At 41.1% G+C, this 25,441-nt stretch overlaps 1 protein-coding gene across 8 annotated transcripts in view; it reads left to right on the top strand.

Annotated features, from left to right (window-relative positions):
* Positions 1–25,441, top strand: part of Scn3a (sodium voltage-gated channel alpha subunit 3) — a 109,827-nt gene that overhangs the window by 8,754 nt on the left and 75,632 nt on the right. For all 8 annotated transcript variants that reach the window (XM_028894685.2, XM_028893288.2, XM_028892543.2 and 5 more), the window contains exons 2-3: positions 11,089–11,282; positions 21,197–21,510. In XM_028894685.2, coding sequence (XP_028750518.1) covers positions 21,247–21,510 — 264 coding nt within the window. In that variant the 5' untranslated portion in view covers positions 11,089–11,282; positions 21,197–21,246. The remainder of the gene's footprint in view (positions 1–11,088; positions 11,283–21,196; positions 21,511–25,441) is intronic.

Raw genomic sequence — 25,441 nt, 5'->3', positions numbered from 1 at the left:
CTTCACACAAGAAAGCTATCTGGGAAGTTTTATGCACAAAGAAATTATTACTGATTATTTTCTCATTTTCTTTCTGATTAAAAACCCTGAACACTAAATATTTAAGATGCAGGAAGGGACACTTGATGTGGGAACTTTCCACACTTTCCAATCAATTAAAACCTGAAATAGCTCTAAGAAAGAACCTATGAATTTTTAAAATGTGGAGTAGGGTGGGCACTTGGAGAGTGAGTGACCACAGTGTCCCATTCAGAATTCAATCAGAATTCTGAATCACCCACATCCTTGATGGGATACCTGGCACATGGTAAAATATCTACTTACATTTCTGCTCTTCTTAAGTTCCCCCTATGCTTCCTGCCTGCTCCAACCAACTTCTTACTTACTGGGTTCTTTGTTTTGAGAAGGGTGAAGATAGAGAGACCATCTAATGTCCTTGGAGCACTTTGCCATTGTAATTCTATCTAAGACAAAATTTCACTTACCTGTGGCATAATGGCTCTTCTTTGTCTGCAAAAGATGCCCAGCATCTCTTTGGTCTTTACATGCAGAGCCCTTCCTCTCTGGCTTCCCACTGCAGTAAGTGGCATCATCCACACCTAAATCAGGCCAATGCGCACAGTCTCTTTGCTCTATTTTAGTGCCACTGTTATGCCCAATGACAAGAAAAAAAGTTGCAGACTCTCTTGGTCCTGAATTCTGATCCTTACAAAGATATTGCATTTTTACATTTTCTTTAGTTCAAAGGGTTATCTTTTAAGGGGATTTAACCAAGTGACTAGCAATATTTCACCGAAAAGCAGATTTAATGTTTTGTAGGTTTTTTTAAAACTATCATTTGTATAGAATTCCTGAGAAGAGGATTTGAGAACATAATTTCATGAAAAACCATGTGTACAGAATTGAATAGGCAGATATTCAATGTTTACATCTAGAAAGGATTCAAAATTATGTTTTCTAAAAGGCTTTCATAGTATTTATTCACCAACGAGCAGATGTAAGTAACAATAGAAAGGACCTTGGCAAGTGCCCAGTTCACTAAAATTATCTCAAAACCAGGACACACACACACACACACACACACACACACACACACACACACCGTCTATAACACTCTTGTCTCAGGAAAATTTTTTGCAGCAGGATCCAGTGACCTTTGTTGAGAACACCAGGTAATGCTATATTCACCATCTCTAATTTCAGAAGTGATGAACACAGACCTAGAATTTTCACAGGGAAAAGGGGCTGTCCAAATTAAAACCAGTTTTCTCTCTCTTCCTTCTTCTTGGGGTATAGACACTAAAGATCTGAAATTTTGAGTCCTCAGTATATACCCTAGCAAGTGGGAGCAGAGAATAGTCAGTCTAGAACACAGGTTGCTTGACTTACAACCTATATATGCCCCGCCCCCATGCTCTCCTTCTTAAGTCTCGTTTCTGAAGGCCATGAGTTAAGTTACCCACTCTGTCATGCTGCATGGCCTTCTGTGTACCATCACTAGGTGACCTGGCCCTGGGATGTGAGAGCCATCTATTCTCAGGACATTCTTGTCAGAGAATGCCTCCCTATGTGCTTGGCCATGGGCTGATGGAGGATCACACAGTACACAATTCAGAACTTCTCAAATCATCCCATCCCCCAGCAGGGTTTGCCACTTGCACTGATCTGAAGGAAATGGTCAAAGCCTCGCCACTTGGGAGTAGATAACTCCCCCGCCCCCCGCATCTTCTACATTTTAAACCTCAAAGTGGGGGCTGAGCGACTGTGGGGTGGTCAGCATCGCCATCTTGAAGGGACACAAGCAAGTTGTACCCTGAGATCCCAGATCCAAAGTGTCCTCAGGTTGCCAAGTGGAAAAGGCAATCGACTCCCAGCACTCGGTTGTGAAAACAGTGTGCTGTCATTTTGATTACAGTCAGTAAACAGTCTGTGTTTGCCTGGAAAGAAACTGCCTAAAGCACACAGTACCAGCGAGGAGTAGAAGAAACGCAGCTAAGGGCGACCCACAGGGCTGTCAAGATGGCTGATGTGGAGGGATCGAGGACTGGCCATTTTTCTGAGCCTGTTGTTTACTTTTCATTCGCGGTGTTGCCAATGTGTTTGAAAACAGAAAGCTTCCCATAATTCTGTTGGACTCAGATTTAAATGTGGGTTTTGCTCCAGTGCACTCGCACCCAGCGTGCTTGCTCAGGGCAAAGTCATTTTGTGCACTCCGGTATTTTTTCGGACGAAAATCTTATGCCCTCAGGACAAAAACAACAAGCTGACTGAAGGAACGAGAAAACTGTCAATCCAGAGAGAAATGCCCTCCCTCCTCAAACTCCTTAGAACAGGAAGGAGCCCGTTCTGAAGTAATGCATTTTGTGTTTCATGAGCACTTAGCTCAGGAACATGGGATGGACAGAAGTTTGCAGGAGGCTGATGGAGCAAGAGAAATCTCCTCACAAGGCAGGCATTTATCCAGTAGAACTAGAACAAGGCCCACACATCTGCCTTTAAGTTTTCTAGATGCTAACATAAACATTGAAAAAGAAAGAAGAGTCTGATGGGTGATGGTGTTCTGCATGCTGTGAATGTGTTGTTCCCATTGGTTGATAAATAAAATGCTAATTGGCAGTAGCCAGGCAGGAAGTATAGGCGGGATAAACAAAGAGGAGAGTTCTGGGAAGAGGAAGGTTGACAAAGAGGAAGCAAGATGTCAAGGCAAAATTGAGAAAAGGTACCAAGCAATGTTAGGCTAAACATAAAAAGAATTATGGGTTAATTTAAGTGTAAGAGCTAGTCAATAATAAGCCTGAGCTAATGGCTGAACAATTTTAATTAATATAAGCTTCTGAGTTATTATTTTATAAGTGGCTGCAGGGTCTGTGGGGCTGGGCAGGACCAGAGAAAACTTCAGCTACAGAAGTCAAAATAATTTTTACGGATGATATGTTTTATTTAAGGTCACATACTCAATATATTATTATTATTTCAAAATTTGGCACCACAATTCCAGTGCTGAGTCCTTTTATGGGATCAGTGGATTTATGTTAAACAGACATTTTTAGAATTCAAATTAAGCAATGGTATTCTGTGGATATTCATTGAACAGTTTTCTGGTTATAGCGAGCAATCACTGAGCATTCTCCTCAAGGAATCTCCCAGCAAATGAAAAAAGGCACCCCCCAAGAAAATGGGAGATGGTGCTTTAATTATTGTGTAATTCAAACACAACATGAGTGTACTTTGAGAGGTCTGAAGAAGGCAGGGGTGACTTCTGATTTGGAATCGGTGTGCAATGTCCCCCAAGGCAGGACTCGAACCAAGCAGAATGAGTGTATTAGAACCCCCAACCAGACTCCAGAAGCTTTTGGGGGGGGGAAGTAGACCACTTTTACTGGTGAAGTAGATGGGTTAATGTTTTCAGAGTAGCTGGTCATTTTTCCCAAGAAAAGTTCACTGAACTTACAGGGAAGCGTTCACTCCTCAGGTTGCTTTATTGTGAAGAGAATCTAGTAAACGTGGCAGAGTTTCAGGGTTTTCTTTGGGGTCCACAGGATTACAATGCATGTTTGATCTGGATTGAAGAGGACTCCATGATGAGAACATACTGTACTTGGAAGGCAGGGCCTTGTTATTGTCATGAGTCCTCTTCCTGTTTTTCATCCTAATGGGTGCATGAACTACTTTATTTATTTAACTTACTCTACCTCAATACGCATTTCCTTTTTTCTGGTGTGGTTGTCATACAGTGTCTGAAACATAGGAAAAAGGACTTTCAAAAGTGTTGGGTGAATTTCCTAATACTAACTCTAAATGCAGCGCCATGAAATGTTTTGAGGAAAGAACTTAAAATATTCAGCAATTCAAATAAAAATGTATTGAGCACTTAACGTGTGCCATGCACTGTTCCAAAACCATTGGCTGGATGGTGAATGGAGTGGTTCCCCAAACTGGGCAAATAGTCCAGCTCTTGTGAGAACTACATGCCATCTCAAGAGGGAGAAAAGGAGCAATTGGCACTGCAAATAAAGGATGTAGCACATGCTCAGAGGACAGGGCCTGTGGAGAGGGTGGGAACTGAGGGATGAGCAGGTCTCTTTAACAAGGCAAACCCTGAACAGCATGTGAAGTAAGTTCTAGGTTTTTCAGCTTCCTAAGGGAGAAGCAAGGATTCAGGGAAATACAGCCTGTATGCTTCCAGGTATGAAGGACAGCCAGAAGCCCGTTTGCAGGCAACGCGAGGGCTTCAAACATTTTCTACACAGCTGCTGTAGGGTTCTGTGCAGAAGAATGATGTGATTAAATTTCCCTTCTCCCAAGATCACTCTGGCTGGTGGGACTAAAATAGGCTGTATGGCAATCAGGCTGGAGGCAGGGAGACAGAAAGCCATCGGTGGCTTCCGTGAAGCACTGCCATCAATCAGTTCAAGGCTCCAGGTTCAGTGGAATCACACTGCGGGACATTAAGTAGATAAATGAGCCAGAGGAAGCTCTGATTGTCATTTCTGAGAAGTCATTTAAATGAGAGACATATTACATATATGCATAGAACATAGTGTGTGTGTATGTGTGTGTGTGTGTGTGTGTGTGTGTGTGTGTGTGTGTGTGTGTGGTGGGTGTGCTTCTATCTTTAAACAATAAAAACAAAATATTGCTGGCTTTGTTGATGCCTGTCTGTAACCACAATACTTGCAGAGAGGAGGCAGGAGAATCAAGTGTACAAGGTAAACTAGAAACAAGCCTGGGCTATATGAGATCATTTCTCAAAACAACACAGTGGCCCCTGCCCAGATTTGGATTCCTTACGTGTGGGGGCTTCGTTTCTCTCTTTTCCCTGCTTCCCCACCGTGGTTCCCGTGCTCTGCTCTGTTTCCTCTCTTATACTGATTCAATAAACTGGACACTGTCATGATGCTCGTGGCTTCTGACCAACAGTGTCATCAGCATTTCTGTGCTTGTCAGAAATGCAAAGCAGGCCTCACCCAGCGCAGTTGCTGCAGCAGCTTTGGGGTGGGGCTGGGAAAGCCACGTTTTAACAAGAAGCCTCTAAGTGATTCTGATGCTGTGTCTCAAGGGCTCTGTTATAAGCTAGATGGCCTAAAAGATCCTTTTCAATCCGAAGTTGTTTTATTGATAAATTCAGTATTTGATATTTATTTTTGGATTTAAAATTAAGGATAATGCTCTAGAAAAAACATGAGCTATTCACAAGAAGTGTAGATTCATGCTTAAGAATGAGTAAACTTTTTTTTTTTTCTGGAACTTTCTCTTGTAGACCAGGCTGGCCTTGAACTCAGACATTTACCTGCTTCTTCCTCCCAAGTGCTGGGGTTAAAGGCGTATGCCACCACCGTCCAGCAAAAATGAATAAAACTTTTAAAGGAAATACTTAGATGTGTTTGTTTTTTTAATTATTATATCTCACTTCTTTGAATCATGATATAAACTGATGGTTTTTATTGTTGATGTTAATGAGATTTTTGTTTGTTTGGTGTTTTGTTGTTGATGTTGTTTTCTAGATCACATTCAATAGAAAGTTTAGGACAGGGATAATATTTTAAATATGTACATGATGTACCACAAGTTAGGACTCATGGGTTAATGAGCTGCTCTTCTAAAATGTACATTTAGTTGTGAATCTCCTGACTATAGCATGCTGAGAGCAAAGCAATAAATGGAATTCTATAGAACTAAAAGAAACTTCAGCTTTTAAGTGACCACGGACCACCTTGAAGGGAGTCAAATTTGCTCCAAGGTGAATGGTGGGGACACTGAGGCTGGATGCGTGGCTGGTTTCCTCGGCAACTGCTCAGTATTTCACTTCCTGTCATCTCAGTCATTTGGCCATTTAAAGCCTCCATCTTGATAAAGACCTTAAGTTTCAAAATCAACGGAGCAGGTGTAGGTGGGGCTGTTACCTAGCTACAGAAGTAGAACAGGATTATCCCTTCCTCACTCAAACACTGTCCTGGAGTCCATTGTGAGCAGCTTTGAGCCGTCTCAGTCCCTGCACAAAGTACAGAGGAGGCAAGGTTTTCCGGGCCACTGAGTTGCAGGACTGATTTTGAACTGGAAAGCTCGAAGCAGTATTACGTTGTAAATACAAAGGAAGATACAGTGTGTTGAAAGTAAAGAAAATAGCATAAATGGCCCAAACTAAAGGACAAAGCAAGGAGGTAGAAGTATAGTAAAATCAACGAACCTCCGGTAAAATAAAAATATTAAAACACAGGAGGGAGTCTGGGGAGACAGCTTAGCGGGTAAAGTTCTTGCTGTGCAAGCATGAGGGCCTGAGTTTGGATCCCAGCACCCACCTAAGAAGCTGGGCAGAGCAGGGCTTGTGTGTAAGTCCAGTGTTCAAGACCTGGAGTAGGAAGAGAGACGGACGGATTCCCAGAAGCAGGTGGCCAGCCAGTCTCGCCAATTTGCTTTGAGCTCTAGGTTCACTAGGAGATCCTGTCTTTAAAAATTATATGGTGAGCTGCTGCACTCTGCATGACTTCAGGAATAGACCTCACTGGGGAGGTGAGGGGGTGAGAAAAGGGGGAAAAATGCATGGACACATAGAAAAGCTGGATCAGGTAAGCTGGGCTCTCTCATGGAGAAGCTGCCGTACCCCCAAAGCTCCATGTGTTTATTTCATACAGCTGAACAAGGAGGAAGGGCAATTCCATACAGATAAACAGGGATGCAGGGTTGTTACATACAGCTGAATAAGGAGGGGACCATTACATGCAGATATACAGGGACGCACAGTTGTTACATACAGTTGAACAAGGAGGCAGCCTTAGCTAAGCTCAGGAGGAGCCTTCCATAGGTGAGCAGTCTTCAGGCAGTAAAGAGCGGGGTAAGAAAGTGAAGGTGGCCAATGCTGCACACCCTGCCACCGTCTGCACATGGATGAGAGGGAGACTTTGCCATCTCACTGAGCCTCACCCAGGGAGGACTTTGCCATTTCTCATGGGTCTGAGGCACTGAGGTCCTTGACGTGGCCATGCCCACATCAAACCATCCATGATCCCACAGGACTTCACTCACTCTCTACACGTACCTGCTCACATATATGAGTAAGAACACAGACATGTGCACCCGAAACCACAAAACTCTGGGAATTAGCACATATTAAAAGTTTAATAAGCCACCAAATTACACGGAAGGGAATAAAAAAACTCAACTTTCCAGAAAATTTAATTCTTGATGTTAGTGACCAAATGTAAAAATAAGAATTGGTTAAGAAAAATAAATTTATAGTAAATAGGTCCCAGGCTCTACAGCCGGTATTATTGGCCAGTTTCAGGGTAAAATCCCTATCATGTTCTTTGAGCAACTATTTCTTCATTTTATGCCATGAGGTCTCTCCCTAGAGAGTCTAGAGTGCTGAAATTCTAATAAGACTGCCTCAAAGGTAGGCTCACCATTTAGGAAGGCTCTCTCGGTTCACCGCACAGCCTCGCTCACACGAGAGCAATACTTCAGAACCGCTGCATCAATTTCTAAATGAAGTCCGCTGTACTGAACTCATTTCATCCAATAGACGTGATTAAGTCTTAGAGGAGCCTCTGCTAAATTAACTTTGGGTACCTATTGGGTCCATTGCTTGTTGTTTCTTAGGGTGAGTGCTAAGCAAACTTTCATCTCTCCAGCTTAGTTCTTAGAACAAGTTTGTCTTCTTACACACAACTTTTGGGAATTGTTTGTTTTGTTTCCGCTAATAAATAAATAATAAATAAATAGATAAATAAATAAACCTTGAGATCCGTGGTACATCCCTGTTTCCTTGGCTGCTAGGTGAATTGGAGCTGGATTCCAGCCTTTATTACATACAGAATATGTATCACATCCCTCATAGTCACTACCACTTCCTTCCTACTTTCCTTTCTCAAATTGATGCCTGTGTTTCTATTCCAAATGTACCTAGAGCATTTGTTTAAAACTGCAGAAACTTGGATCCTGCCTGACCCCAGCTTACCTCTGGACATCTGTATCAGAGGGTAGGAGAGAGAAAGAGAGGAGGGATGGAGGAGGGAGGAGGGACGGAGGAGGGAGGAAGGAGGGAGGGAGGGAGGAGGGAGGGAGGAAGAGAGAGAGAGCATGAAGTTGTGTGGGTAGAGAAATGGAGAGGATCTGGGAGGAGGTGGGAGGGGTAAGAATATGATCAAAATATATGGTATGAAAATTATTTTCTAATTTAAACAGGAATTAATTTTTTTTTAAAGTAGCCTAGAGGCTGGAACAATGGCTCAATGACAAAGAGCATTGGCTGCTCTTCCAGAGGACCCAGGTTCAATCCCCAGAACACACATGGCAGCTCTCAACCGGCGGTACCTCTGTTCACTGTGGATCAGACACCCTTTCTCCCTTCAGGGGGCATAGCATGCTCATAGTATACAGACATACATGCAGGCAAACCACTCCAAATCACAAAATAATAAATGAAATCAGTGGTTGGGAAGTAGCTCAATGGAGCTGGTGATATGAGTCAGCAGGTAAAAGGCACGGAGCCTGACTGCCTGCATTTGAACCAAGATCCACACGGCAGAAGAGCACTGGCTCCTGCGTGTTGGCCTCACTTCCACGTGTGTCTTTGTGGCTAGCATCCTCTTGTATGTGCACATGTGCACACGTGCACATGTTTTAAAGAAATAAAAATCGGCCTAAGTAATTCTTATGCTGCCGTTCAGAACTGCTTTAAGGTGTCGAATGTGGTGTCACCATCAACCTGTAAAGCACAGCTCACTTTTAAAGATAAGTGAGATAGAAGTCACATTGAGAGACAATGTAATCAGGTTGGTGGTACAGGCCTGTAATCCAAACACATGGGAGGCTGAGACCAGATCACTGGTCCAAGGGCAGCCTGGGCTACACAATGACTTTAAAGCTAGGCTGATGTGGTAATTGAGTGATATTTTGTCTCAAGAAGTAAAAAGAGACAAGCATGGTCACAGGTGTTATTGTCACAGAATTGAAGAAGTCAAGAAGTGGGGGATCTGGAGTTCTGAGTCAGATTTAGCTACAAAGTGAGTTCGAAACAGTCTGGGTTACATGAGACCCTGGCTTAAAATATTTTTTTAAAAAAAAAGAAAGAAAGAAAAAAGAGACAATGCAGATTGGAGTGGGAGGCACATGCAGAAATCGCTACTCTTTCCAGTGGGTACATGCAATTGGAAAAATGGTCCTCCTACTCGAAGCCTAAACTATCAGCTGTATTTTCTCCTGTTTGTAAATACAGTTTCCTGAGGGTAGGGGAAAGAGAGGCTGCAGGTGAATTAGAGCCTTCTAGGCTGGGGGGCTGCTGAGACTCATCTCTTCTCTTCAACTCACACCCCACCTCCACCACTTCCCTGGTGACAACCTCTCGAATGTTTAAGAAATATGACTCCATTGATGTTTTGAAGTCATTTGAAGTCATTCTCATTCTATGTCAAGCTGAAGGCCAGGGTATTTAAAATCGAATTAACTTGTGAGCTGTGCAGGCAAGGGGAGCCATGTTCAGCAGGAGTGTGTCTGGGAAGTAGAAAACATTGGCAATTATTGGATGACTGTGATTTTAGTGTAATGCTTAAGTCCGAGTACGCATGCTGCCATATGATAGGACACATCATGCTTCTGACATTTGGACATGATACCTGAGAAAATTGATTTAAAAGATCACATCTTTAATTTTGGCTCTTGTTTCTGGAGTCCATGTTTGCGTAACATGTTCACCATGTCCAAATTCTGGAACAAAGGCTTCTTCACCTCATGATGGCCAGAAATAGAGACAAGAAGAGGAAAAATCAGGGTCCCAATATCTTCTTCAAAGCTATGACCCTGGTAACAGAAGTTCCTCCTAGTAGACCCTGTCCAATGGCCCTGTGGGCTAGGGACCAAGCTTTCCATCAGTCCATCTTTGGTGGATACTCCAGATCTGGTCTACCGCACGTGGGTATTATTGAAAAAAATAATATCTGTGATACTATTAATGCAATCAATACTATTAAAAACATCCAGCTTTTTTGAAAACCTACTTTACATAAATTCATAGATGTGGGTATGTGTATACTTATGTAAGAACATACACAGAGATGCTAATTTAAAATCCCATTCTAAAAAAACACTTCTGGATACAATCTTCATTTACATGTAAGAAACGAACAGCTGGATTGGTGAGGTGAACACATGACGTTACACACCCTGAGACTGGAAAGCTACACTGTAGGAGGCTGGAGAGGAAGGCACAGGCCAGGCCACAAAGGCATTTTCAGTTCTGGCTATAGTGACTTTCAATCACTGAAAGACACTGACAGGGCTTAATAATGTTCTGTGTCTGGTGACAGGACAGGACAGAAGATTGGTGACTTTGGAGAGAGTTCATCTAGAGACAGAAATTTTAATAGATGTTATGAAATTTTAAAACAAGGGTTTAATTTTTGCCAGAAAATGGGAAATGAGGATTTCTTGATTTTGTGAACACTGTGCGTGCGAATTGAAGTACGTATTGTTTTAAATATCAGCTTCTGATGTTAGACTAGCTTCCCTTGTCCTGTGACATCGTGTTTATTGAGTTAGCCTGAGATAAGCCGTCCACAGTAGAGAGTGACATCAGATAGTTTAGGTTACTATAGTGCTCCAGTGTAACATGTTCATCTAACGGTTACTTTGAGAAGCCATTGAATGAGGTCTGTCTTATCTTAATGAGTCAGTTAAACAACTCCTCAGACGGGGAGGAAAAGTGAGATCAGCTAGAACAGGAATCAGAACCTCTTAGCAAAGGGGAAGACACAGAAGGGGCGAAGGGACAAGGAAGTAGCAGGTCTGACAGATGCCTCCATGTGCCAGCATGTCCCTAGAAAGACTGAATGAACCAGAGCAGCTGGAGAAGAGAGTCCCACCCTCGCCCTGGGTTCCTGGCAGCGGTTCCTGGCCCTGCTCACTAGAGCATCGCCAGGGCATGTTGTCTAACAGGATCAAAGGGCCTGCTTTGCATCAAGGTGCTTTTCTGATCAAAAGCCCCAGGTAAACCAAGCCGGGGAACCAGGCCCCAGAGCCAGAGCACCAGCACACGGTGAGTGGGTGAGTGGCCAGCACAGCCAGCTAACCTCACTGTGTTCTCTTCTCACACAGATTATGGAGCAAGAAAGCTGAAGTCAAGCACACCGGAGTTAGTCAGCGATGACCTATCTGTCAAGGATTCGTGGAGGAGTGACTTACCGTGGAAAAAACACAGAATCCCTTCTAGGGATATTGTAAGAACAAATGAGCTAATTCCCAGAAGGGGCCTGGAGCTTTTCCAAACAGAGATGCTGTGATTCTCAAAGGTACCTAACCTACTCCTTTAGAGTAACTTCGTGTTTGTGAAAAGCAAACTGAAATTTCTGTTGCTAACCAGGACAGCTGTACTCAGACATAAAGAAGGCAGAAAGGTGCCCTCCCTCCCCCCATTAGTGCGTTTCTCCAAAAAGATAAACAAATGGATGAGGCCTGGCAGGGATGGCCTTGGGGCATGGAATGATGCCAAAAGCCAGAAAGGGAAATTAATCCAGCTCTATTTCTTTTTCTTTTAAGAGGGACATTCGTTTTGTGCATTTTATAAATTGCCTGGGATTGTGTTTACTTTAAATTTTATTATGTTTATTTGGTAATTAGACCCATAGCTCACCTGCTTCTACCGGATAGAGGACATTCAGACGTGAGCTGGCTTCTGGACTGGCTAAGGTTTTGAACTGACCAGCGAGTACTTGTTTATTTGGTGTATCAGCAGCAACTAACTAGGAAAACTGTCTGAACCGATTGGAGTCAGGAGGGATGTTTATTGGACATAACAAGCAGTGCAGAGGTTCTTCGGGTCCAAGAGCTGAGCTGTCCGTCAAGAGCCCAAGGGGAAACATGTCTCTGGGATTGGCCACACTCACTGTGTCAGCTCTGCCCTCAGAGTGGCAGCCACTGTGGTTGGAAGTTGCCTGAGCGAGTGTTATGGATACTCCTCTGATGTAAAAAAAAAAAAAAAAAAAAAGGTGCAAGACAGAGACTCTGCCTTTCCCTCACTCCTTTCCTAACCAGCATAAGCTCTGACAAACCTTCCTGGCATGGCATTGACCAGAATGGGGTCACATATCACTTCCTTAAGCACTGATTGCAAAAGAGCTTGGAGGAGGTTTCCAGGGTGGAGGGCACACTGGGACTCACAGAAAACCCACTTCAGTTTGCAAACATTCAGCAAGACATGTCAAGAGCTATTAAAGCCAGTAATGGTGATTCCTGTATAACAAGGTTGGCTTAATTGTTGTCATTAGTTGGCTCTTGTCTCCTCAGCTTATAAGTGATCAGATGAGGACAAAGTCACAGCAAACATCAGCCTCTGTGAGCTAATTATTATGTCCTAGATGATTGTTCCAAAGACAGAGTTGAACCTGGGCTTTCTTCCTCTGACAAGTTTTTCCCCCATGATATGAGTCCATGGGAGAAAAAGACAATAATAAATCCACTTGTTAAACGGGAAATAAATAAATAGCATCACATGTTGACAACCACACATTTTTCATTAGATAGTGATGAGCATTAGTAAAAGAAAGTCAGGATTGCTTTTGTACTCGACAATGGCGTGGTACCCTTGCCATGGAATTACTTTCTTGATGAATTTATTCAGGCTGATAGAGGTGCCAGCATCCTCGATTAGACACTGAAAGACACATGACCTAGAGGAGTAATCCTAGGGCTATAATTTGATTTCAGACAGCTTAGAAGTCCCCTGAATATATGTGAACATGTTGTTTACATATGTGGCTATTTTTTATCATGTATCTATTACACATGTGTCTAATGTTTATCACTGATGCTTGTATGTTTCCTACTTACCCAGTTGGGGTTAAAGTTCTCAGTCTCTTAGGTGAAGCCGATCTATTTCCAATGCAGATTTCACACATAGCAATCCCCTAGTGAGATGACTGGCATCCTACTTTCATGGTGCAAATATAAATTAGGAATCTGGTCATTCCATAGTCTTAGAAATATGGCTTTTTGTCTGAACTGTCTAGATTTTGAATATTGGTTGTTCAGCTTACTAACTTTGGAATTTAGACAAGTTATATGGCTGACATGAACCTACATTTATTGATCTGTAAAATAAGAATAAAAATAATATCAATAGGGCAAGACTGTAATCAGCATGATAAATTTGCAATATGAGTAAATAAGTTCACAGGCATAAATTACTTGGGAGTATCAAATATAGAAATCACTTAACAGAGTTCTGTTATTATCATTTAATCTCAAAGCCATCTGGCTAGGAAGTCATAACAGCCAGATATTATTTCAAAGCTCTTTTGAAATATGGAATGCAGTATGTAACCCCACCTTGTGGATATCTAGTAGTTATTGATACAGTGTCAAATGCTCAAAGTATATACTCAATAAAACATTATGCTGGTTTTTTTTTTATAATAATAACAGACATAGTGCTAACTAACTTACTTCAGTAAGTATAGGACAGCCATTAGTTCTAAGTGAAAGTTCTGTTGGAAAGAGGAGGTGTAGGTATTATCCAGTGATCAAACATTTGCTTAACTTGTCTATTACCTATGAGTCCAGATTCAATCAATCCCCAGCAGACAGGCAGGCACGTGCAGCACACACAATCACACACACAAGTGCATACTCACATACACACATGCACTCACATACACACACAAGTACACATGCAGGCACACACGCACATAGAAGCAAAACCTCTTCTTCAGGTTGAGGAGGATATAGTTTGGGTAGAGTGTTGCCTAGGTTGTATAAGGTTGGGATAAATCCTCAGTACCACAAAAACAAAGTTTTCTTTATCAGTGAATATTTAATTGGTTCATCTTATCTTTTAGACTCTGCCTTTCCTATAATAATCCCTTTTGTTGATACCAAGAACATAGCACACGTTTTCTTTGGCAACAGGCCCAGACTTTCCTAGTAACTCATTCATCATCAAGTACATAAAAATACATTGTGAATTTTTTTGAGGGGGGGGGGAAATATTTTGAGTTATGGGACATAGAGCAATTTTCCATCCTTGAAGATGGTAAATTACAGCCTTCTGACATAACAGACCAGAACTAATCGATTTTGTCTGTAGCATGCATCATCACAAAAAAAAAAAAAAGGCAAAGAGAGACACTCACGGAGATTCAGGGAGATGTGTGTTTTGCCTTGATAGTCCCACAGCATGTCCCTAACGTTCACTGTGTTATTTTTCTCAGATTCTGATTCATTATCAACTAGTAGAGTTTAGGCCCATGGTATTGGTTGATCTTGCAGACATTCATAAGCTTATGATAAAATCACAGCTTAGTGATATGGGAAACAAAATTGAATTGTTCAAATTAATTTTTCTGTAGTTATTTATATACAACTTAGGTCTTTAAAACCCAGTTGTAAAATAGCTAGATTTAATATGGCAACAATAATGAAAAAAACTAATTCAACAAAAAAATAGAATATGTAGATTTTTTTGTCTCAAAGCAATCAATATGTGTGTTTGCCTGTGGCCATTTCAAGAGGTAATATTGGGTCCATTTCTTACTTTTTCTTGAGGCAATTATTTCAGCTAATATTTCAGCTGGATCCAACACATGGCCTCTAATTAACATCTTGGAAGTTTCTCTTCTGGTGTTTAGATAACCACTCTGACCTCATTGCCTGATACCCTCTATGTCCCCTCCTTCAAGACTGGCAGTCATATGAAATCTGCTTTTTCATCTTTTCACATTGCTCCTAAATGATGTCATAAGAGTTCTCTGCCCCTGAATCAACATTTTCTCAGCTCAGCATCTTTTCTGCATCTCAGACACGTATTTTAATTACATACCAGATGTCCCCCAGGCACCTCAAACTCAATAGGTGCTGAACAGAATTTATTATCTTGCCTTACAAACATCTTGTGCTGCTCTACCGGCTTGCTGTCAGCTGGGGCTTACTCCAGAGACCTGGGCGCGAGATGCAGCTCACAAGCTTTGTTCTTTGCCTCAAATCAGCCATAAAAGCTCACTGGTTTTCAGTGTCCTATAATTGTGCCTGAAATAGACACTTTGGCTATGGGTTTTCTTGCCACCTGAGTGGCTTACTCTCTCTCTTCTGTAGGCCTCTGTGCTCACCCTGTAGGTGGATTTTCATATGTAGATGTCACATTAAGCTTAGGAAGTATACGCTGTCCTGGCTGTAATTCTCTTTATTATAGAGTGGAGGGGTGTAGAGACTAGAAAGGATGACAATCTGTTCTAATACAGCAGAGTAGCTGGAGTCCATTTACTATCACTAAACCCTTGCCTGCTCGCATAGGGCTGCGGTCGGACCCTCTTCCTCCCGCTTCACTAAACTGCTTCCTGCTGGAGTACTGCTGCCAAAGACATGGCAGGAGGTCTTTCAGACCCTTTGTGGGGAAGACTGTGAAGTCTATGCCATTTCCGTCATGATATCACGATCCCATTTGCCTCCGTCATGGTCTATCATTTGCACTGATGATCCCATAGTTGCAGGGATTCGGTGGCTGCCTCAGCAGGCATGGAGGAAACGACACTGACCTGTGCTGCCCATGGTGCTTCACTGCCACATACTGTCAGTAAGAAAAGAAAACGTCAGATCATGTAAGAAGCTCCTGGTGACGCAGTAAATCTCAACCCCAAAGAAGCCACATTTTTAATGTTCTATATGATGAAATGGAAGAAATACCCAAAGTGTTTCTGCTGGACACTAAAGCTGCCTGGTTGTTTCTAGAAAGAGACCAGGGCAATTATAGGAGTCAGGAGCCAAACTCATCTGCTCTACTCTTAATGTCTCTCCATGTCTGTGCCTGCCTGCCTGCCTGCCTGCCTGCCTGTCTGTCTGTCTGTCTGTCTGTCTGTCTCTGTCTCTGTCTCTCTCATGTGTATGTGTCATGGAATGCCATTTTCATTTGAAAGGATAACTGGCCAACAATGATATTCAGACTTGGGTATTAGGCACATATCTTCTCAAAAACGAACAAAAGGAGAAAGCCTGTCACTCAGGGAAAGCAAATGACAGCATTTGTTGTTAGTGTTGAACTGGAGCTCTCAAGGGGAATTGGAATTTTGGAAAGTTCTCACCTGCCACTGGGAGCATGACAACCCCGAGTACATTGTGGCTTTTCTCATGTAATCATTGGCAACATTAAGGATTGTGCTTTGGGGATGTCATATGATGAAATTCATCAAAATTTGGGAGATATGTCTAACAGTGTGCTGATATCCTCCAAGAGATTCATTTATGAAGGCATAGAGACATGCATAATTCTGTAAAAGTTACATTCCAAAGACAAGATTGATCAGAAGTTTGTGGATACCATTTCTGATTCCAGTGTAATGAATTACCATTCGTAGAACCTTGATATGATACCAGAGAAAAATAATCATAGTTCCCTAGAAAGGAATAGATAGTTCCCTAGAATTGTCTGGTTGTAGATATGCCAGTAAAGGGATATGAAGGGCTCCTGAAACTCAATCATGTAGAGACCATTGCTCTGAGATCTCTCCCTGCCTGTCCACCCATAATACTGCCTCTGACTTGCTAATCTTCAAGTTGATTGTGTCCCTCAACCTCAACGCTTATCTGAGTATGCTGTTCAAGACCCTTGGTGCACTATATCCTGCCTAAACCTTACCGGTTGATCGCATATCAGTTTTTTTGTTTTTTGTTTTTTGTTTTTTTTTTATGCAGGTCAGTGTTAGCCTTAATGAGGTGCTGAGAGTTCTTACCAAACTCTCCATGCTATTTTTGTCTTTGTCCACATGCATGCACACATACACCCATGCTCGGTGTCTCTTGTGATGCATCTTCCAGCCAACTCTTTCCAAACTGCCACCACACTACAATCAATCACCTGTCAAATCCTGTTTAGCCTACAAAACCTATCACTTCCTCAGGAAAATTTTATGAACCATATCTCTCCCTCCCTTGCCTAGTCAGTCAGAATAAATTGATCCAATTTATGAACGTCAGATAACCAGTTGTATGTGATTGTATTTTAATTATCGGTATTAACATCTGTTAGCATCTGTATCATGCACTCGTTTGCTATCTCCTCTAAGAAAGGGCCAGTCCATGGAAAGTTTCTGGTACACATTATTCCTGAGATAAATATTTCTTAAATATGTAGTCCAAGGGTTCCTTATAGGTATCAAATTCTGTGATCCAGTTCTACAATAAGAAACAATGAATGACAATCTTTGTATTAACTGGCAGAGGTGTATATTTGCTTTGCTCATATGTACCCACACACAGGTTCTTTGCTTTTTAATCAAGAGGCTCATCTCCTTAGATTTATTGTATCTTTTGTGCCCCTGAAAAGACAGTTCTGGAGACAACAAGGTACATTGAACTGGATTATTTTCATAAATAATAATGCACATATATTCATTAATAATATATACTTCACATCAGTGCTTCAATAAGAATTAAAATTTAAATATCTGTTCTCATGTGGATATAAATGTATGTAAGAATTCTGTATAATAAGCTCTCAATGAACTAAAAAGAAGTGGAAAAAATTTTAATGAGAACTGAAGGTCAGCGGGACTTTACTATACAGCAAAGTGGTAAGAGAAGATAGAGGATCCTGGGATCACTGAATATGGAAGCCAGTTCCAGTATTGGCCACGCTCTATTTCCCCAAGTCAGGGAAAAGCTGAGAACAGGGACCGATATGTCTCAGGGCTCAGACATCTGTCTGAGAATTTCATAGATATTTGTACTTCATTTTGACCAGCAATCAAATTCTTCACTGTGGCCCCTTGTAAGCCAATAAGAACATAACTTATCTTTGTAAGTAAATATTTATGATTTTTGTAGTAGCATCTTGCTCCATATCATTTTATACAAATCAGAATGAACCATGGAGATTATTGAGAGATTTCCACACTGGAAATTTAAAACATAACTTCATTTTGAAAACTGAAGACTTAGAAGCTTTCAATGAGATGAAATGAAATCAGTGTATAGCTAGTAATTTTTATGACAATGTATTGGCACATATACAATACTGTTCTTTTAAAAATATTTTTAAATTTATTCAGTGTGTGTGTGTGTGTGTGTGTGTGTGTGTGTGTGTGTGTGTATCAGGCATATACAACACTGAACACATGTGAAAACAGGGAACAACTTAGGTTAGTGGGTTCTCTCCCTTCACCATGTGGGTTCTGGGAAATGAGTTCAGGTTGTCGGGCTCTGCAACAAGGAGCACTATCCTCTGAACATTCTTACGGTTCTTCCATAATGCTATGACTTTAGCAAGGCTAAATGCCACAGACAGGCTCTCTGAGGGTGACTCTACAGAATCCTTAAATGCCCACCCCAGATTCAGCATTATTTTCTCTCTGTCAGTTCTGCATGATGCTCAAATAGAAAAGCAACTTCACCTCACGAGGAAGCACGCATGTTTGCTCTTCCGTGGCCTTCCCATTTTAGCAACTGGGATGATCCATAGGCACCGAGTTCATGACCAGAGATGTGCAGCAGGTAGAATCTGATTCTCTACCTGGTATTAAAGATGAACAGGAAACAGGGACTTCTTCTGTAGTTAGAAACACACAACGACCAGGTGGTAGTGGTGCATGCCTTTTATCCCAGCACTTGGGAGGCAGAAAGCAGGTGCATCTCTGTGATTTCGAGGCCAGACTGGTCTACAGAGTTCATTCCAAAATAGCCAGTTCTATACAGTGAGACCCAGGCTTGAATAATCAAGAAACCCACAATCTAGAATAGGTTTAAATGGACCTACTTAAAGTGTTAGTTTGGTTTTGTGCAGCTTGCTATAAGTAAACAGCACACAACAAATGGTTACTTCATCTCTAAGTAAAATGGAACTGTTATCTCCCCTTCTAATCCATGTGCAACTTGATCTGGAAAAAATAAATAAATCAAAACAAACCAAAAACTCAGAGTCACAACACAGGTGGTTTACAAAATTAGTGAAAGAATGATTTGACATTTTTGACAGGGCTCAGTATGATGGGACAGTATTATAAATACTGACTTAAAGACCTCTCAGGTGGAAAACATTTCTTGCCACTGGAATGCATCAGGGAACTAGTAATTCCAGTGCAAATTCAATAAAAACAAAGTAATATCACCTGTTCTCTTTACTAAGCAGTCCAGGTTTTCTCATTACCTGTGTGCTTAGTATTTCCACACAGCAATGTGCCAAGCGTCAGAAGGAGTTTTAGGAGTGAACTGCCCCAAGACTAGAATGAATGAGGGGCTGGAGGGGGCTGGGAATGGAGTCAATGTCATGATGACTCTGATGATTAATTTCATCCCATAGCTGCAGATCCTTCTACAAGATGACTGATGGATACATCATAGTTGGTTGTTGTCAAAGTTTCTACTTTCCCTCTTGGAATTTAAAAATGCGATTTTGTGGACAGTTTAAAAAAAAAAAAAACAACAACCCTGTTACTTTTGTTTAAACATTCATATGACTGGATTCCTGGATTTTTGACAGATTGTCACAATTCCTGAAGAAGTATTTATTTTACCTCCCTTGAGAAATTGAGCCAGGTCCCTCTAACCTCTTGCCTTCTCTCCGCTCCTCTCCAGATAGGTGATAGGCTTGTGTCCCTGGACTCTGTAATTCTCCATGCTTTTCTGAAGCTCCAGGTCAGTGGTGGTCCCAGTACATCAAGAGCTTACTTAAAGGAGAATGGTTAACTTGGGATGACTCCTGACAACATAACACGGAAAATGATTGGCAGAACTGATGATGCATACCATTAATAAAGTGATTTCTACTCCAAAGAGCTGTTTTTAGAGACAATATAAATGAACTCATTTATTCCTAGCAATCTTGGGAGACCAAATTTTCTATTATTTCCTTTTCCATAGATGAGGACTGAAGCAATAAGGGACCATATTAGTCAATATTACGCAACCCATAAGTGACAGAGTTACAGTGCACAACCTAGAGAAGTGGCCTCGGGGTTCACTCTTCAGAGCATTACTGCACCTGCAAAGTCCAGTACAACATCAAAAGTTGTCTCAAGTAGTTGAATAGCAGTAAGCCTGAAGAGGAGCTAAATATAGTTTGCTCTGCTAATACAAAATGCTTCCAAAGGGTCCAAAGAAAAAAACTAAAAGGCAAAAAGATTTGGCTTAATTTAAAAAAGGAAATAGACTGTGGGGGGGGGGGGCGGGAGGATGCCTCAGTTGTTAAAGTGCTACTCCTACAAGCATGTTGATGTGAGTTCAATTCCCAGAACCCACATAAAAAATGTCAAGCTTGGGACACACTCTTGTAATACCAACACTGGGGAGGCAGAAAGGGGTGGGTCCTTGGGCCAGTCTACCCTCATCAGTGAACTCTCAGCCAATGAGAGACAGCCTCAACGGTGCATAGTGTTCCTGAGGGTGACACCCAGATTGTCCTCTGGCATCCACACACAGATGTACAAGTGCATGCATATTTGCATGTACACGTGCATCCGCACACATGTACACCGACACACAAATGAACAGGAGTCCATATGCACACACATAAAGGAAGATAAAGGTGTATCTTTAAAAGATGGATCTCTCTTTCCAGAAGCACTGGCTTCCATCATGCTGCTGCTGCTGAGCTGTTTTTCAGTGATTCAGTTAATGATGCTGACAAGTAGAATGTGGTTGGGTTAGACAATTTTTTCTCTATCCTGTAATGCAATGAATCAGGCATGTATCACAATAACTGCATTGTGATAAACACTTATTTGGGAAGTTAATATATTGTGATGCCGGAAGTGCGGAGGAAAATGTCCCCTTAAAGAAATGATTGACAAGCATTACCGTCATTACTTTTTTTTTTTTTTTTTGCCGAGCTCCTGTCATTACTTTTTAAACAAAAGTGTACTATAATACATTTGGACTCAAGTTCTCAGAGAAGACTACTTTTAATGTTTGATTATCTTAATTCGCCAATGCACCCTATATATTGTGTACAATTTGAAATACGCACACATTGCAAAATGGCTAAATTAAGCTAATTAGTGTTCAAGACGGGTTTTTGCTCTGTTTATGATATTTATTATTTTAAATTACTAAAACATATTGGGAATAACAGAAAATCATTCTGAATGCTATTTCTCAGTTAAAATTGGTAGCTAGTCACCAAAACAGGACAGTATTTTTTCCCCAAAGCCAATGGCCACAGGCTTTTCTTTCTTATTCCTTCTCTGCCTTTCCTAACACTCATGCATGGTTTCCATCCACTTAGGCAATTCTTATGCAAGAAGCTAAACGTAATTAAATGTGCAGGATGAAAAGATGGCCCAGACACTGCTGGTACCCCCAGGACCTGAGAGCTTCCGCCTTTTCACGCGAGAATCTCTTGCTGCTATCGAAAAGCGTGCTGCAGAAGAGAAAGCCAGGAAGCCCAAGAAAGAACAAGACATTGATGATGAGAACAAACCAAAGCCAAACAGTGACTTGGAAGCTGGGAAGAACCTTCCATTCATCTATGGAGACATTCCTCCAGAGATGGTGTCGGAGCCTCTGGAGGACCTGGACCCCTACTATGTCAGTAAGAAAGTGAGTGCTGATTTTACATGGCCAAGATGTTCTCAATTAGATGTGCAAAGCGGGGGCGTGTGTACATTAGAGAATTGTAATTTTCATCTGTGAAAGATTGTAAGGTGCTCTTTGCTGCCACATATCTGAAAGCACAGTAAAGCAAACACAGAAAATTCATAAGATGTTATGTTTTTGCTACAGAGGAATAAGCATAAACCATTTCTACCATTTCACAGTATCAAGATAATGGGAAAACTTACAGTTGACAGCAAAGATGAATATCTGCTATTGCTAACCCATTTAACTGCTTGATAGACAGCAAAATTGTAGTGATGAGGGTGAAAGAGAGTGGGTGTTATACTTATTTTTTAGTTCATTCTTGGCTGGATGTTTCTTACAATCATCTGTGTTCTAGAAGACAGTGATCTACTTGTCTCTCCCTGTAGACAGATAATTCATGGAGAAGCATGTTTACCCAGGCATACATTTTTAGTCTTTATCCTCTAACTTGGTGTATGATTAGGAACTTCTATAGGCTTTGTTGAGATTGTGTCAGGCTAAACTCTAGAACCATCTACAAATAATTAAAACATTACCACAAAGAAAGAAATATCAAGATTAGAAGAGAAAATAATAGTGATGATAATAATAACAACAGTGACAATAATCCTCCCATAATTTAAAGGAACAGTTATGACTATGTTTCCTGATATTCAAAATAACTACATAATTCTTCCAGAATTAGACAATTTCTATAGTTAAGTCAACTTTGTGAAACTTGTAGAGAATCTAAATAAAGGATACTATTTTAATTCCTAAATGGATATTTTGGCACCTTTTAACCATAATTTATAGCTTACCTTTACCCAAATAAAACAGTTCATTGTAAAGAATAACATCATCTTGAGTTGATGATTTGTGGTTTGAGAAAGGAAATAGAACACCTTTACTTGTCAAAATAGAACTTTTTTAAAAGCAATGGTTGAAGATGCTGCATCCTTTAAGTAGAATACAGTTTAGGGTTATTAGTCCTGGTGATGGAGAGATGGCTCTGTGGTTAAGAGCACTTGCTGTTCTTACAGAGGGCCGGAGTTTGGTTCCCAGAACCCACGTCAGGTGGCTCAGGACCATCTGCAATGACACCTCCAGATCTGACCCTCTCTGTGAGCACTCTCACACACATGTACACACATGTACACATATAAATAAAATCAACCTCTTAAAAAGTTATGTCCCTTGGGAAGGAAGGCATTAAATATACATTCTTGTGCTTCTAAAATAAGTTTCAGTACTCTACTGCAGAGATAATCAAGAAATATTTGAAATTTAGAAACTCTGTTTTTAATAAATTATTATTAACAAAAAGGGACTCCTCTCAGAAACTGGGAATATAAACCTAAAATATACATTTGCAGCCATAAGTGTTGTTACATACTTATAAGTCCAGCACTTCGGAGACAGGCAGAAGGATCATAAGCTCAGGGCTAGCCTGAGCTAAAAGTACAGCCTGGGCTACAAAGCCCAAAGTTTATGTTTTTAAAGTTATTTTAAGGACACAGAGTTTGTTTTATTTTGATATGATAAAGGTATTACTTATTTTTTAAGGAGCCAATCAGTTTGTTTTGCTTACAGGGGACGGGGGTGGAGGAGAAAATAAGAGATATTAACCAATGGAGGGCTATGTTTATTTGCATTGAAAGAATTTCCTTCCCAAGGACAACATAACCTCTGTGAAAGCGCTACTCTTGGCTGCCTAAAAGATGATATTAAATAACCCCCCCCCCACCACCACCATTAGGTTAAGTACACTGTTTGGACTCCATGTTCAAAGGACTCTTCTGTCCATAATTTGTTTTCTCAAAGATTTCCTGAGGGAAAAGCATCGCTGTAGTTCTTCTTCCACATGAGAAAATAACATACACATTTTTTTGCAAATTGATTAGCTTATGATTTTACAGATCAGGGTTTCAAGCTTGGTTGATTTGAATCTGCCACTAGAAAACAGAATTGTTCTCTGTGTGCTGGAAAGGACAAGCATTTCTCACTCTGAAATGCGGAACCAGACTTGGATCACAATTCACTTGCAGTAACTCTGAACCATCATGGGAGACTGCTATATCACCCTTCTCCTGTTGGTGGCCCTGGCTTCATTTACGGCATATCTATGAGAGTGAGGATTTGGACACTGCTTTCCAAAGAGTGATGTGTGACTCTTAGGAGACAAAGGGAGGAGCTAATGTATGAAGTCAGAATTTTACCATAGCTTGAAGCCGTGTTACTACATGATAATGTATGTAAAAGACAACATGGGAGCTGTAGACTTGCTGTCGCTAATTAGTGATGTATCTTAGTGCCTAATATAACTAGATGAGTAATGCCACAACATATTTTAATAGCATTTAAGTTGGCCAGGTTAACAGCTTAAAAATAGTGGCAGGATAATAATAGCTAACATTTGCTGGGCTCACCCTATGTGAGGAGCCACTTGAATACTCCAATGCATTTCATACCAACGAGTCAGGGATGCAGTTACTATTGTTAGATGCAGTTTACAGATGGGAAAGAAAAGCCATGGGCAATGCCTTAACTTACCAGAGTCACACTCTATCAGGGACAGACCAAGAATATGAGCCTAGTCTGCCCAGCTTTCGAGCTTTTGATTGCTGATCAAACTCTCTGCAGGAGCGGTGCAAGTAAAGTAAGATTGTCAAAAGTTGGTTGCACTACTTTTTTTTTTTAATTCAGTACTTGATATCATCCTGCTCCATTGAGGTGTAATGCTGCTCCTTTCACAGTACCAAAAATTTCAGTGAGCTCATGAGTATTCACCCAGAAGAAAAAAGTAACCCGCATTCCAGAGTAGAAAGTAATTTTTGCAACACACCGGCCATAGTGTTTATAACGATTGTGGCAATAGGCACCCAATCTTTTCAAGGTACCTCACCACTCACTTATCATTACTTAGAAACCTGACTTCAGAGCTGGTGTTATTTATCTCCCACCCAGCCATCTGGTGTGTTCTCATGTAATTTTTGGTGTAGGTACATCATTCGATAGTATCAGAACTCTAGATTTCAAACATTTCCGTGGAACTCTTTCACTGTGGAGAACAACAGAATTTTACGCCTTGTTTCCAAGCCATTTGGGCATGTGTTCTTAAGCTCTGCCCTGTACCTGAGTTGTAAATTCAGGTCAGATGCAGTGTGCTCACCAGCTAGGACCCACTAACACCCACAGGCTAACCTCTGGAAACGCAGAGGGCTTCATGTGTAAAAGGACAGTTCATTCCTGCTTCATCTATGTTTAGAGATATTTTCAAATAAAACCCCCTTCTAATGCTGCAAGTAAAAATTGCCTTTTCAGAGAAACTGTTTCAAAGAGCATGAGCTAATGCACTTCAAATTATTGTGAACTTTTACACACTGTTGCTGATGTTGATGCCTAAATGGATCTTGATTGCTTGACTGTGAATTCGTGACAACCCACTAATGCTCCTGCAGTTCAAGGGCAGGCTTGGCAAGGTTCATGGTCACTTGCAGATAATCCTGATGCCAGTAAGGGATAGTTTACTTGGCCTCCTCTTAGAATTTATGAAGCTCAGTTCATTGAAAGTGGTTAGTTAAGTAATGGTTGGCTCCATGGTCATAAATCTAGCAGGGCTGTGAGAGGATTGTTTGTTGTCCCTGCCCTTTCTGCTCACAGTATAAACATTCCTGCCTGCCTCTTCAAACAGAGCGTGTAGCTAGTCACTGTGAATGTATGGATATAGCCTTAGTTAAAGGGTACAAACAAGTTATTAAGTAAAGCAGTACATACAACATATGTCATAAAGGTGAACAGTGCCTTAAAGGTAAACCCATAGTTAATTAGAACAAGCATTTATTTGCAAACCACACTATTAAATACTGGGGGACATGTGCAACCATAGACTGCAGGTTCTTTGTGCTCA

The sequence above is a fragment of the Peromyscus leucopus genome, chromosome 4, assembly GCF_004664715.2.
Source record: "Peromyscus leucopus breed LL Stock chromosome 4, UCI_PerLeu_2.1, whole genome shotgun sequence".
NCBI lineage: Eukaryota > Metazoa > Chordata > Mammalia > Rodentia > Cricetidae > Peromyscus > Peromyscus leucopus.
Note: the sequence above shows the minus strand (reverse complement) of the source record. Positions and strands in the feature narration are given on the sequence as shown.